The following is a 15,702-nucleotide window of genomic DNA, read 5'->3' as shown; positions in this document are numbered from 1 at the left end:
TTTGTAAAAAAAAAAAAAAAAAGAAAAGAAAAGAGAGAAATGTGTGTGTGATAGAAAATGCTGTTCTCCTTTGCTGTCAAAAACAAACCAAATCTTTGCTTTAAAATTCTTTCTAGTGTTCAGTAAGCGAGGATGATGTCTGAGGATTAATGTTTTGTATAAATTAGAGGAATCACACAGAGGTTTGGTTTCGTTTTTGCTTGTGTGTTCCCCATCCCTCGACTAACACACCCTCATCTTCAGGCAAAGGCCCTGAGGTCCTTTATGCCGGACAAAAGCTCAACGACAACGAGTGGCACTCAGTGCGAGTGGTCCGCCGTGGTAAAAACTTCAAACTCATAGTGGATGACGACATGGCCGAAGGTATCCGTCTTTACTTTAACACCCCTAACATGTCTGAATACACATTTCTTACTTTAAATAAAGTTTTTATGTCTTCACTGAATCAGTGGGCATTTGGACCATAATATCAAGTGTTAATAATACAAAACATTGTGAAATAATATATCAAACATCTGTAATCCATATCGTTGAGTCCTAGTTCAGGAAAAAGTCGACAGAACATGCTAGTTTTTATAAAGAGCTCTATCACTGAGAAATCATGAGTTCAACATGCAGGCTGAACATGAAAATAGTCTCCTACACCTATTTCCTGCATTAGCTTCTGATAAAAAATAGATGGTGAAACACACTGTTACTTAGCATTCATGGATTCAACATAATGACTCACGACAGGGAAGGGTGTTGTTTAGAGTCCATGAAACAGCTGAACTCGTCTCGGCCAGTCGACGCTAACTGTTAGCATTAGCAACTTCACCACACAGTAGAACTCCTTCAAAGTTGTTTATTTGAGGAAAGAAAACATCAGCGTTGCTGTTAGCCAATCAGAGGAGAGATGTCCACATATCAGGAAATAAAACTCCAAAACCTGCCGCGTTCGGACATTTTCTCCTCCAGTTGACTTCTGCATCCTCATTCTGGTGCTCAGAGAACGACTCACAAGGCACTCCTTCCTCCTAGAGAACACTGCAAATGTATTCAAATACCAGAGAAGTTCCTCTTTAAGAAAGGTTGCTTCTCATTCAAAAAGCAGAAAAGTGTGAAGGTCCAATGCTTTCTAACTTTGCTGAGAGATAGTTTACAAATTATCCCCTCCTCTTACCTTATTGTTTTGCATGAAAACGGTAAACAAAAATCCTGATAAGGTTTATAAGCTTTGTACTTAGAGTGTGTCTGTTTTAAACTAGAAGATGAGAAGGATAATATATTTAAGAAAATGTTACAATCCAGTTTGCCACATTAAAGCCCTTCTAGAATTACATGGATAGCTGTAAACTGGTCCTGAATTCCCTATAATTAATAATAGAAAAAGCTGTGTTGTTCTTATAACGTATTCTGTGTAATTTTTGAAATATGTAATGTTAGTGAATATTGACTTTTTTCCTTATACTGCTGAGTTTAGCTGCAGTTGGAACGTCAGAACCTCATATTTACATCTTTAGCTGCTTTATGGGAAATCATTTCATTAGATTACTGAGAAAACCCCATTTTCTTTTGGATGTTAGGATTTTTTTTTTCGTTGTAAAAATAGTGGAAAAGCTGACTTGTCACCAGAACATGTGAGAGGGGTAGCTTTACATTTCAGAATTAAGTAGAAAAACATTACAAGCTACTTTTCTGATCATGCCAGATTGGTTATGTTACAATAAAATGCAAATCATGAATCACAAATCATATTACGTGAAGAAAATGTGTACTCTGATCCAACACTTTAAATTTATGCAATACATATTTGGAGTTTTATACTTTTTTTTATATCTAAATTTGCATTTAGTCTAAAAGTTAGCAGAAAACAGTTTGTGGCGATAACACAAAAACTGATATTGCAGTCCTATAAAGAAGTAGCTGTTATGTGAATCAATTCAAAACATATATTAAAAACTGAACTATTCATCAGTTAATAATAATGTACAAATTAAATAACTGCATGATCTATTTTATTATGGAAATATATAACAGTAAAAACAACAATAAAATTGGCACTTACCATCTGCGGTACATAGATAATTTATGCATATTTATTTATGGCACATTTTTGAGGAATATACTAATCCTGTTACAGAAATAGAGATGTCACTAACTAAGATAAACACATCGGTCATCATATGGTTGAAAAATGTGGTTAAAGAACATTTTAGCTTTGCTACTAACATGAAGCAACAGTTGAGCAGCATCTGCATCCCCTCACCTACTCATTCCTACTTTGTCTCTATATCTCTGCTCCTACAGGTCAGATGGCGGGTGACCACACCCGTCTGGAGTTTAGCAACGTGGAAACAGGCATCTTGACAGAGAAACGTTTTGTTTCATCAGCACCATCACCCTTTATTGGTCACCTTCAGGTAATACGAAGAGCATCTCCAAGAATCATCACTAATAAATGCCCTGAAAGTCTGTAAATGAGTAGGTTTGTGGCTGTAAGACAATAAGTCACAACAGCCTTTGCATATTTATACACTCTGTGTGAGGTTGTTGAAAACATCTGAAGCTTAGAATAGCCTCCTCGTTATACCCATTTGTAAACATGACATTTCAATCCGTCAATTCAGTTTATTTATATGGCGCCAAATCACAACAAGTCGTCTCAAGCACTTCACAGAACGAAGCATTCTAATTGAGTTCAGTTCAACACTCACACACACACACACACACACACACACACACACACACACACACACACACACACACACACACACACACACACACACACATACTCGCTTAACTCATAGTCGGGGTCCCAAGTTTTATCGACCCCCTTAGAGGACACAGCTCTTAGAGACAAGCTAGTAAGTCAATTTTCGTTTTCCAAATTTTTAAAAGAAAAAAATCATTTGATATTATTTAACCAAATTTTTTCCCAGTTTTTTTACCTTTAAATTGGGGACAGAGATTTTTTAAAGTGCTCTTTGAGGACTTCTGCAATACACAAACATTTAAAGACATTTGGGTACCTTACTTTCTTTTGGGGACAAATCCATTGTAAATAACCATATTGAAATGGTAATTATTGCCTTGTAAAACCATTTATTGTCCTCTTGCGTTGGGCGTCACAGTGTTAAACATCTTTTTCACCCACCTACACACACATACACACACACACACACACACAAAATACATATATACCAAATAGTGTTTATTTGGCTACATTGTGATGTCTTAGTAGATATTCTATTTTGTAAGAGATAAACTTTGTTTTTGAGTGATTCTAAAATTAATTCAGTGAATGAACTAGTAGTAGCACATTCTTTAAAGATCAAATAGCAGGTTAAATTTTATTTTTATTTCACATAAAGTGCTGTCCCAAAATTACTATTTGAAACTCTTATAGTGGGTATTTTGGTTTATAATACATAACGGCCCTTATTTTGAGTAAAATGTAAAAACACTTTCTAAAACAATCTTAACCACCGACACAATGAGGGGGAGGTATAAGCTAGTCCTGACTGATGCTCAGTGTGGTGAGTAGGTAGTTTTCGGGTAGCTAGGCAGTGTTATCCAATCAGTGTGTGTGTTCACACACTGTTTTTCTTAAAAAATGGTAAACTATTGTGTGGAGGATAAATGATAAATGACCCGCGCTTGTATAGCTCCTTTCAGAGTGAGGACTCCAAAGCGCTTTACACCACAGTGTATCATTCATCCATTCACACACACATTCACACGCTGATGGTGATGAGCTACAATAGCCACAGCTGCCCTGGGGCGCATTGACAGAGGCAACTTGGGCAGGGGGCGCCCAGCTCACCTCTCATGTGCTCGACCCTCGCTGACGGGGCGAGGATGTGCCAACTCCAGCAGGTCCGGACATTGAGTCCACAGGTTTCCAAATAAGAGAATAAACGGCACCTTTTTCCGCTTCTGGTCCGTTTTCTGCATCTGAAAGCATAGTCGTTTGTGGTGCGCACTTCAGACTGGAGGATTAAAATCCCAGTGATGTGATGGGAGTTCAACATGCCTCCTATCCTCTAGAGCCTCGTGGTGGAGTTTAGAAAAAAGACTCACCGGCTCCCAGAGCGGCGTCAAAACCAGGTCAGGGAGGTCCACGCTGAGCTCCAGAAGCAGATGGGGAGCAATTTAAAAATTCCTAGCAAGCCAGGGATGCTGGACTACCCAAAGCTCATGACCATAGGTGAGGGTAGGAACATAGATCAACCGGTAAATCGAGAGCTTCGCCTTCTGACTCAGCTCTCTCTTCACCATGACAGACCGGTACAACGCCCGCATCACTGCAGATGCAGCACCAATCCGCCTATCGATCTCATGCTCCAGCTTTCTCTCACTCGTGAACAAGACCCCGAGATACTTAAACTCCTCCACTTGGGGCAGGACCTCATCCCTGACCCGGAGAAATTATTCTCCGGGTCGACGGTGGGGCGACGGTGGCACAGGAGTTAAGTGCTCGCCTCGCAATCGGAAGGTTGCAGGTTCGACACCCGCTCAGTCTGTCGCTGTCGTTGTGTCCTTGGGCAAGACACTTAACCCACATTGCCTGCTGGTGGTGGTCGGAGGGACCGGTGGCGCTAGTGCTCGGCAGCCTCGCCTCTGTCAGTGCGCCCCAGGGCAGCTGTGGCTACATTGTAGCTCATCCCCACCAATGTGTGAATGTGTGTGTGAATGGGTGAATGACTGGTTGTGTTGTAAAGCGCCTTGGGGGGTTCCAGGACTCTAGAAGGTGCTATATCAAATACAGACCATTTACCATTTACCATTATACCCTTTTCCAAACGTATTTTAACGAGTATGAAACAGATGACAAATGCTCATTTTAGTTTATTATTGTCAAGAATCATTATATTAAATTACCAATACTATTTTAATTGTCTGGTACATGGCAGTAATTTGTTAAACATTATGATATTTGCACACAAGTTTAAGCTAGCTAGCTAGCTAGCTGGCATTGTTCCCTCACCGAGACACCTGCTCTCTCCACAGAACCTCCTAACACCACAGCTAAATCTCTTTCCTTTGTCCATCGTTTCTCCCTCTGGTTTGCCTCTGCTCTCCGGGGCGTGCAGCAGGCCCATAACTGTATGGTTGTGGTCTACCAGAAGTATAATTATAAACATTTAAAGTTTCCTCTGTGTCAGAGCCAACATTAAAATCCCAAAATTTTCTCAGAAGCAAGCCAACAGGACTCCCTCTGCCTGTGTCACGTCTGGTTTGGCAGAAAAAAAAAACACTTTTCTCACAATAATGACTCTCAAGGCCTAAATAAATTATTTATGTGTACATTTTTAGTTAGAAGAAGAAGAAAATATCATTTCTATAGCGCCTCTCAGGATAAAAATCACGAGGCGCTTCACAAAAACAAAAAATGTAAAAAAGAATTTAGAAACTGGTTAAAATATATTTAAAATTAGCACAAAATAGACAATTGTGATTAAAAATTTTTTAAGAAAGACAAAGAGTGAATAGGAAAGAGAGAAATCAGTGGATCCCGAGGAAGGTGGAATAGGTGGGGAGAGCAGAATAAAGAGAGAGTGGTGAAGAAGGTCATACAAAAGCCACTTTGAACAAGTGAGTCTTCAGCTGCTTTTTAAAGGAGACCACTGAGTCCACTGATCTCAGGCTCAGGGGGAGAGAGCTCCAGAGTCTGGGGGCCACAGCAGCAGATGATCTGTCACCTTTGGTCTTTAGCCTGGTGCTGCACAACCAGTAGGCTTTGGTCACTGGACCTAGAGCGAGTTCCTGTTATGTTTATCTGTTTATTCAAAGGAGGCTCTAACCTGCAATATGATCTAATGTTTTTTAAACTAATATGTAAACTAACAGCTGTACCAACAGCAACAATGCAGTTATGCTGCAGCTGTTATGGTACGTACTCAATGTCCCAGTGGTGTCTGCGATCTGAAGACGTTTTCAGTATTTTAGGTAATCTTAAGATGACAAATATGTTCAAGCTTGACCACCTCCATATGAAATGATTATTTTGTTTCTGGCATCATTTAATCACTTTGTGTTTGGCTTTCTCTCAGAGCCTCAAGTTCAATGGTTTGCAGTATATTGACATGTGCAAGAACGGAGACATAGACTTTTGCGAACTCAACGCCCGATTTGGCATGCGCTTCATCGTCGCCGATCCCGTTACCTTCAAGACGAAGGGCAGCTACCTGGGCCTAGCCACGCTGCAGGCATATACCACAATGCACCTGTTCTTTCAGTTCAAAACCACCTCACCTGATGGGTTCATCATCTTTAACAGCGGAGATGGGAGCGACTTCATTGCAGTGGAACTGGTCAAAGGGTTAGTGGGAGCAGAAATATTGATGCTTGTATCAATGCTTTACTGAAAAGTCAGGGATGCATTTCAATTAGCCGCGTCAATGTGAGTTTAGATTATGAGTCCAACAGCTTTGATAAGACTATCGATCCCAATGTTGATCTGTTCGTGCTCCGCTGCTACTGCTTCTCCAGGTTTATCCACTACGTGTTCGATCTGGGGAATGGACCCAGCCTGTTGAAGGGGAACAGTGACAACCCACTGAATGATAATCAGTGGCACAACGTGGTCATCACGCGGGATGCTGCCAACACGCACACACTCAAGGTGGACACAAAATCAGTGACTCAGAATGTCAACGGAGCGAAAAACCTCGACCTTAAAGGTACGGATGATGGTTGCTGCTCTTAGAAAACGTGTGTTCTCTTGGCAAATCTAAACGTACACCTTTGCATCCCATCAGGTGACCTGTTCGTTGGTGGTTTGGGACCCAACATGTATCAGAATCTCCCCAAGCTGGTGGTTTCTCGTGAGGGCTTCCAGGGCTGCTTGGCCTCTGTTGATCTCAACGGCCGCCTGCCAGACCTCATCAATGATGCCCTTTTCCGCAGCGGGCAGATCGAGCGTGGCTGCGAAGGTACAAACAGCCTGTGGTGTCTAAGAATCACGAGTCACTGACTGAGTGAGATTTATCGAGATAATTAGAAAGCTCCAGAGTTGGCCTTGAAGACATTCAGAAGCATCGTTAATCCTCGTTTTCTTCCCTGTTACCAGGTATTTTCCACATTATTGGATGGTGCTTCAGATGTGCCATTCTGTTTCTCCAGTTTATTTTAAGAAAATTCTAAAGCTCATTTGCCCAAAAATGCAAGTTTTATTTCAATTTTTAGGTTTTCAAACAAGGCAAGATTTAATTTTAGTCGTTCATCAACAAAACTCTCAACAGCATGCCTAAGGCTGCTTTAACATAGGAAGCAGAGGATGCCATGGCCGTGATAACCCACAGCCCTCTTGACTTTTGCTGGTTTTATGAGGCTTTGGTGACTCTCCCCCTGCACCTTTATATTATTCTGTACTCAGTGTAAGAACAAAATGGAAGCTCTACTTGCACTTGGTGCTGCTGTTGAAAGATCTTCCCTATTCTTAGTTTAGAACAACAACCAGCTGGACTTCTCTCGCTTGAGGATTTTTCACCCCTCAGTTCAGGACTTGTAAATCATTTAAGATGTTTGGATCAAATGTTCAGGCTGCGCAGTGGCGCAGTGGTTAGAGCTGTTGCCTTGCAGCAAGAAGGTCCTGGGTTCGCTTTCCGGCCTGGGATCTTTCTGCATGGAGTTTGCATGTTCTCCCTGTGCATGCGTGGGTTCTCTCCGGGTACTCCGGCTTCCTCCCACAGTCCAAAAACATGACTGTTAGGTTGATTGGTCTGTCTAAATTGTCCTTAGGTGTGTGTGTGTGTGCATGGTTGTTTGTCCTGTGTGTCTCTGTGTTGCCCTGCGATGGACTGGCACTCTGTCCTGGGTGTACCCCGCCTGATTGCCCGTTGACCGCTGGAGATAGGCACCAGCACCCCCCGCGACCCTACGTGGACAAAGCGGGTTCAGAAAATGGATGGATGGATGGATCAAATGTTCCAGGTTGTGTTTGGTTTTGGGACCCCCAAATCCCGCACCATTTCTTTACCAACCTGACAAACGCGTGCTGCATTTGAGTTGCAGCTAGAAAAACTAGCTACGTCCCTGATATACTGTATTTTTGGCAATTATTACCCTAAATTGGTACAATTTCTTCTCCCTTCTGTGCAGCCCTGAGCTCACCTCCCATGTCAGCACTTCCTATGTCCAAGCAGCCTCATCCTTTTCTCTTCTAACCACTAATATTCTTATCCACAGGAAAAGTGGTTGATGCGTTTTTTTTTCTTTTTAAATCAGCAGTGCAGCTGCACACAGTGATCTGTTGTTGTTACATATTTAGAACAAATTCACGACACATCACGTCTAATTTAAGTTTGTTTTGAATAGGATTTCATATTTTCTGACCATGTTTTCCAAAAGGGAATAATTGTGTATCATGAATATTGTTTTTCTGGTTTACAAGTTATAAACTATTTCTGAGATTTCCTGTAGAGGGCAGTATAAGACTTTCTTTTTTCTAAATTACCCAACCTTGGGAATCATACTGAGTGCTTCAAACTGTTGTTTAAAGCCCCACACATACACACACACACACACACACACACACACACACACACACACACACACACACACACACACACACACACACACACACACACACACACACCTTGTTAGAGCTGTTATAGGAGCCTGTTTCCTAACCTGACGAGGTTCCCACGTAGGCAGTGTCAGACAGCTTTAGAGCACACTAACGATGCTGGCGCCTCACTAACCTTTCCTCTTGTTTCCTGCTCTGCTTTGTTCTGTTTATTTTTTATTTTTTCTCCGCCAACAAAGTTGGTTTCACCAAAGCCGACCTACAAGGTAGACGGTTAAACTCCGCCTCTCGAAGGCCAGCTCGCCTGAAAGGTTGCTGTGTGCAATGCATCGTGCGTGTCACCATGGCAATAATGGCTTCCAGTCGCTGCAGCGGTGACTTGTTCTCTGATGGGGGGGTAAAACTGATAAGAAAAATAAAGCAGGGAGGAAATCTGTGTGCCTGATTCTATAGTCGTGCAACGGTCTTCTAGCCTATTAAAATTTAAAAGGGCATTTTTGTGAATGGAGTTGCCAAATTGTCCCATTCAAGCCTACACTCACCTGTTAGTGAACTTGAAGTAAGTAAAATGCACAGATTATGATTAAAAACGGATTTGCAGACAGGTGAATTGTTTGAATGCTGATAAATAGAGGCACAGGAAGAGTTTGTGGGAGTTGAGAGCTGCCGAGTGAAAATGCCAGCTGTGACACATGGCAGGCTTGCACAGGCGGTAAAAAGGGGCTGTCACTGCACATTTAAATACCGTCACCATGCTGCTGCTGCACCGAGCCTCTTTTTCCTCTCCAGCTCCTCATTTCCCCCCTAAAATCCCACATATATTTGTACGTGTGTATTTTTCTTTTTTCAGAGAGCAAGCGTCCGTGTGCAGCTCTGGAATGCAATTAAATCCACCTTTGCTTACTGAGAGCCATTGCGTTTGTGCACCGACACACACACGCACACACAGAGAAGGTGTTTGGGATGCCTGGTTGACTACCGTTACTGTACATTACACAGTAAATGCACTTTCAGCTGGCGAACTTGCTCTGTTTTCCACCTCAAATGTCTTCTTCTCTTCACGTTGTCTTGCACAAGACAATTGCTTTTAAACGATGTTTACTTGCATTTGTCGTCCATCTTCTTCTAGTGTTTACTTGACTTTTGGTTTTTAATTTTCTTCCGTTTCCTCTGTACATATTTATTTATACAAGGTCATTAGAATAATGAGTGTGGAGGTTTGTCCTCCTTTGTCTGACTCCACTCTTTATGGATGATTGTTTATCTTGTTATCTATGTAGTGCGCTCGTCTGTATCTGCATTCCCTCCCTCTAGAAGTATTCAAAAGTAAGGGCTATGTGTGGCGTGAGGAGTAGCAAACACACATCCGGTTTGACTTTGAATACCCTCCTCGATTCCTGTCTCTCTCTGGTGCATACCTGATATGTGCTGTGTGTTCTTAAGTGCACTTTACGTTTCTTTTCTCCTCTTGGTGATTCTGTCTGTCTTCTAGATCTAGTATTGTCGCACAGTCGTTTATAGAATTACCAGAGCCTTGCTTGAGGCCATTTTTAGCTGTTGTTACGTGGAATTCCTTGTGAGTCATTTGTAAAACAGTTTAGATATGTTTGATGTCTTATCTTGCCTGTTGACAGAGGGAATGCAGCGTTCTAAGTTTTACTCTGCTGAAACACATCGGAATGATTAAAGATTGCATGCATGAGTCCACTTGCGCACGCTGTCAGACTATGAAATACGGAGGGACAGTGTCATCGCATCAAGCCAAGCCCGGATCCCACTCATCTGCAGCAGCATGTCTTCAATAGGGATTATGTGTGCTCACTTTCAGACACGAGCACTCAGCAGCAGGTTTTTCACTCATTAATTCAGAGTATTGGATTCAATCACTTTGCTTACGAGGATGTTGCCGCCTTTTCAAAGTTTTCTTTCAATAAAAGTAAAACGTATGTTTCAGATGCTTCCTGGAGGGCCTCTGTTTGGGGAAGTTTGGAGGATGGCTGCTTATACTGAGCCAGGATTCTCTGGAGGTTTCTTCCTGTTAAAAGGGAGTTTTCCTCTCCACTGTCGCTGCATGCTTGCTTAGTATGAGGATTGCTGTATAGTCACTGACACTAGTCAGTGACTTGATGCAATTTGCTGGGTTCCTTATATAGGAAACATTATTTCTGATTGGCTTAATGAACTGTGAATTGGAATGTTTATTATGTGAAGTGCCTTGAGACGACTCTTGTCGTGATTTGGCGCTATATAAATAAACTTGAATTGAATTGAATTGAAGTAGTGTGCATTCGGTGGGATTGATGATCCAACAGCTAATCTGAGCACAACGTGTATCAAAGTGTAGTGTTTATGTTTGAAAACATCCAAACCATTTTTTTCTTATTCCACTTTGCAACGATGCTTGAAGCAGCAACACTTCTAAAACACTGATGGCTCACGGATCAAGATTAGGACACCGCTGTTTTCGGCTTTACGTGATAAAAACACATTAAAACTATTTTGATGAGCTGCACTAAAGTGTCCCCAAACTAAGAAATAGTAACGGTTATTCTTATTGTTTCAATGTCGACCGAAAAATTTGGGATCAAGATTTTATTCCTCTGTGGGAAACGGTATCAAGACTTCGGAAGATTGCTAGCATCAGTTTTTACATTAGCAAGTATTTTCATTTGGTGGTGATTAAAACTTATGAAAGTACATATTTTAAAATAAAAATACTTAAAATAATGGTAAAATAATAAAGACAATAAAAGGTAAATGGTCTGTATTTGTATAGTGCCTTCTTAGGGTTCTACAACCCAAGACGCTTCGCAACACAATCAGTCATTCAGCCATTCACACACACACATTCACACACTTCATCCTACTAGATTACATTGAACTCCTATAAAAACATTTAGCTGATAAAAATATATTAAAAAAAATAACCAAAAGTAGACACCAACTAATAAACTTTAGACAATCCCAATCAAATGATTAGGATTCCATGAAAAGTGGCCAAAAATCATGTTTTGCATGGTTGGATCTTAACAAGGATCTAAGTAGAGCTTCAACATGCAACACAAAGAAACGGGAGTGAGACAAAACATTTTCTGAGCATGAAAGTAACTGAAAAAAATGTTTAGTCTCACTCCCGTTTCTTGGTTTTGCATGTTGAAGCTCTACTTAGATCCTTGTTAAGATCCAACCCTGCAAAACATGATTTTTGGCCACTTCTAAGTGGTCTTCAACTTTTGATCTTTTAATCTTGATCAGTGACTCACATGGGTGAGCTGGAGTCATTCTTAGTCATTTATATTAAAATTGAAAAGCAGCTATTATTGATTGCATAGCCAAGCGTAACAGCCAAACGTTGCCGATGTGCTTAAAAATAAAAACACTATTTCATAATCATATATTTCTAAAATTTGTGTAAATGTAAACATTTGTCAAACTGTCATTTCATTACAGCAAAACACTTTTGCCTATGCTGAGAATAACCGTAATCTCATTAGTTCTGCTGGACATAAATACTGTTTTTTTTTTCATTCGGGACGCTAACATTATTTATGAGTGTTACACAGAAACACACTTAAAGATGGCTGAAAAAGCCCTTTTTAAAAGTGTGCCATGCACCCCGTAGCCTCACAGCTGCAGCATCGCCCGGCATGAGAGGGGATTCCTCCGACGCCGTGTGGTGGTCCAGGTCAGGCTTCCTGTGGTGACACTGTCTGCTCCTCGTGCTCTCTTCTAGGCCTATAGAGTACATTTTTTCTGCATGGGTCCCTCCTCTTTTATCCTCAGCATCCCTTTGTTGTCGTCTGACTACACCCGCTGTGTCTTTTCTTTCCTCCTCTCTTCAGGCCCGAGCACCACCTGCCAGGAGGACTCGTGTGCTAACATGGGCGTGTGCATCCAGCAGTGGGAGAACTTTACTTGTGACTGCTCCATGACGTCTTACACGGGGACCCACTGCAACGATCGTGAGTCTTAAAGTGCTACCCTTCTGTTTTTTTTTCATGCAGTTAATGAAGTCTGGCCAAAAGGCTAGCTAAGTTGAAGCACAGAGCTTTTGTTACGGTCTCTGCTATACACGCATTTCCACATTCATCCAGGTTTCATTCAAGGACTCCGAGGCTGGTTTTCTTCTGCTTATTGAGCAATAATTGAAGAGTTTTGCATAAATGAAATCCATCTTCTAAGACTTGATCTTTCCTTTCTTTCTCTTCTGTGGTTGATAATGTGTGAAATACCCCAATTCAGTCTCAGTTTTGTTATCTGGTAAATCATAGTGTGACTTTGTGTGAGTCTCTGAGTTGCGATGGCTTATCTTCACGACAACAGAGGACTTCCCACCTTTGTAATCATGGCTGGCAGTGATTTAATAATGGGGGCATAGTGCTGCTGGGCTGGACCAATGAGGTGATGGAGGCTGATAGCAGAGCTGCTACCATTTGCTAATTATCTGGACCGCTCCGATGTCCGATGTGTTTTTATTTCCTTTCCATCTTTTTTTTTTTGGATCACTTTTCTCCTTTTCACTCTCTCTAGTTTGATGTTTTGTCGTGCGGCGCTCCTCACTGTGTGTGTGCCTCCTGTTGCTCCACGTGTCGACACAAAGAAGGAGTTTCATGGACGTCAGATTGAAGCCGACAAAATTATCTTCCAAACAGAAAACCTTGGTTAACTCATCTGATTTCCTGTTGACACAGTTGACTCGCATATGACATACGTTCACACACACTGACTAAACTGTCGTAAAGTGCAAAAGCATTCTGAACTGGCTGATCTTAAATGGAAGATGTGCTTTTAAAGTTCAAGCTTTTACACCTAAAAGCACCAAGGGAAAATGGAGGAGCATACATCATGGATCACGTTTCACAAAATGAGCTAAAGCAAAGTCTCTGACATCTCTGCTTGAGCTGAGATGTCTTGTTTTCTGCTGATGTTGACTTTGGACGTCTCAGCCTCCTGTAGGGAGCTTATTAACCACCAGGAGGGAGTAAAAGCTCACGCGAGACCACACTTGGTCCAGTATGCCATAGAAAATGAGATGCAATCCCCCAAGCAGGAAATCAGCCTCTAAGTTATTTTCCCATACTGGTCTGCCTCTGTCTCTAACCCCCCCCCCCCACCCACCCACCCACACACACACACACACACACACTCACAATCTATAGGTAATGATCATACCTTGCACAATCTCCTGCACAAAGCAGAATCCGATGTGTGATAGTACCGCGGTATTGTCGGGCGTTTTACTGCCTGGTTGAAGTAGCTTGATAAAAATGAAGTCTTAGCCTCGTTGTGAATCTTTCCTTCAGTGAGCACTCTGCTGAGGGAGAGTTTCTAATTAACAATGTGGAGATGGAGCCTCTGTATCTCTCCCCTCGTTCTCTGATAGCTGGCAGCAAACATCAGTGATTGTCTGCCTCTCTGACTCCGTCTTTGTCCACATGAAGAAACTCAAATAAAGGAAAGTGAACACTTCTGCCAGCTCTGCCGCTTCTCCAAGTTTTATCTTTGCCGATTGTCAGCGCTGTGAGCCACCTTCCTCCTCCCTTTCTGTCTCTCTGCACTTCCTCATTTTAGCCAACAGGTCTCTGGTGGTCAAGAATATAAAAAGCACCTCAGCAGGCGAGGATCATCTATGCAACTTCAATTTATTCCTGCATATCTCTGCAGTTTGTTCTCTCCGGCGTACAAATGAAAACTTGCAGGGTTCTCTGCACCAAGCAGGCCATTTTCAGAGTCGCTTGCAAAGACTCAAGGTGCACGTCGCACCTAGCGCTGTGTTAAAACGAGGAGGTGAAGAGTTGGGCTCTTTTGAAAGCGTACTATCCCATTTGGCTCTGGCTCGCTGCTTCCTTCATGCTTATTTCTCATCTCCTTCCTTTTATTTTTCCCCTCCTTGGTGAACGCGGCAGCATTTCACCCAACTCCAAAGACATCCGAGCTCTGGGCCACTTGCATGCGTCTTTTTCAAATCTAGAACAATTATTGGTCTTACATAAGAGAATTATCTGTAAAGGTCACTGACTCGTGTACATGGTAAACAGGCCGAGTCAGTGGAGGGGGTGGGGAGGAGAGCTACAGGCGGGAAGCAGAATGCTGCTCCTCCGGTTGATGCTGACATCAATAATTGCAGTGATAGGTTTAGGAACTGGATGGATTTCTCAGAAAGGAGGATTCCTACAAATGTCCCAGCTCGTGCTTAACCTGAAGGCTTTGATTTATGCTCAGAGGGCTGTAGCTTCATCTGCCTAACTGCTTACATAAATGACAACACAGCAGCAGGACTGCCTCTTTGGCATCCGCCTTGTGGCGTCATTTCTCATTAGGCTGCAAGATGGCCCAAAAGAAAAAAAGCGTCCTGCTCTTTTAATATCTTCTGTTCTCCACATTTCGTCTGCTTGACCAACGTGTCCGATAAAAATGCTTTTTTAAACTTTGCCGTGACGTCAGTGTCGGGTGATGGTTTTTAAAATAAACAAGCTCACATCCGCTCTTTTTTATGCGGATATGAAAGGGAACCTTATGAATATTGAAGGAATTTTCATTGGAACGCTGAATAATTTAACGGCTGTCTCAGTAAATGGGATTAAGTAGCTGGAGCTGGCTGGAACTGGCCAGCAGGTGTTGAGCAGAGGTTAGCTGGCTACAGAGCATACTCATACATCCATGGGACTTGGCTCTGCGTCAGCTGGACACCGATGTGAACACTTTCAATTATAATACACAGAGAAGTGCTGAGGAATGCAATCAATATAGAGTTAGAGGGATGGGAGTGTTCTCTATTTTAAAGTATTTGAATCTTTTTGGAATGAGAGCTTATACGTGTAGCATTTCAATCTATAGATAAACATGACCACAGTTTGATCAGAAAAGCTCTGATACCTGGAGCCTGTGAATGTGGACAGTATAAAGACTCAATACCTGCCATGTGAAGAAGTACTCAGTGAAAAACATTTTGGGGATTCTCTTCTCTGGCTTAGTGAGTCTACTTTAGCCCTGCGTCAAATAAACGAAGATTAAAAACGAAGTAAAGAATCCGTTTGATGGTGTCTAAACCGACCATGCATGACAAGTCATGGAGACAGAAAACATAAAGAAAAGTAAACATGCAACAGTCACTGAGCAACATCTGAAAGTTGCATTCAAGAAATTGCTGAATTGCGATTGGTGGAGGTTTCAAGGAGTGATTCATGTAA

General features: G+C 42.0%; 1 protein-coding gene across 17 annotated transcripts in view; it reads left to right on the top strand.

The window, feature by feature from the left end:
- LOC107378159 (neurexin-3b) overlaps positions 1 to 15,702 on the top strand; it is a 455,269-nt gene that overhangs the window by 189,680 nt on the left and 249,887 nt on the right. For 12 of the 17 annotated variants that reach the window (XR_011516660.1, XR_011516662.1, XM_054748389.2 and 9 more), the window contains 7 exons: positions 244 to 363; positions 2,290 to 2,402; positions 6,036 to 6,304; positions 6,475 to 6,665; positions 6,744 to 6,917; positions 8,752 to 8,778; positions 12,355 to 12,474. Coding sequence is in view for 15 of the 17 variants with exons in the window: in XM_054748389.2 (XP_054604364.2) it covers positions 244 to 363; positions 2,290 to 2,402; positions 6,036 to 6,304; positions 6,475 to 6,665; positions 6,744 to 6,917; positions 8,752 to 8,778; positions 12,355 to 12,474 (1,014 nt within the window). In the remaining 2 variants the exon portion in view is untranslated. The remainder of the gene's footprint in view (positions 1 to 243; positions 364 to 2,289; positions 2,403 to 6,035; positions 6,305 to 6,474; positions 6,666 to 6,743; positions 6,918 to 8,751; positions 8,779 to 12,354; positions 12,475 to 15,702) is intronic. The other 5 variants (XM_054748395.2, XM_054748394.2, XM_054748393.2 and 2 more) reach the window with 1 other exon arrangement.

This window comes from Nothobranchius furzeri, chromosome 2 (assembly GCF_043380555.1).
Source record: "Nothobranchius furzeri strain GRZ-AD chromosome 2, NfurGRZ-RIMD1, whole genome shotgun sequence".
NCBI classification, from domain to species: Eukaryota; Metazoa; Chordata; class Actinopteri; order Cyprinodontiformes; family Nothobranchiidae; genus Nothobranchius; species Nothobranchius furzeri.
The sequence above is the reverse complement of the archived record's forward strand: the minus strand, read 5'-3'. Positions and strand labels throughout refer to the sequence as shown.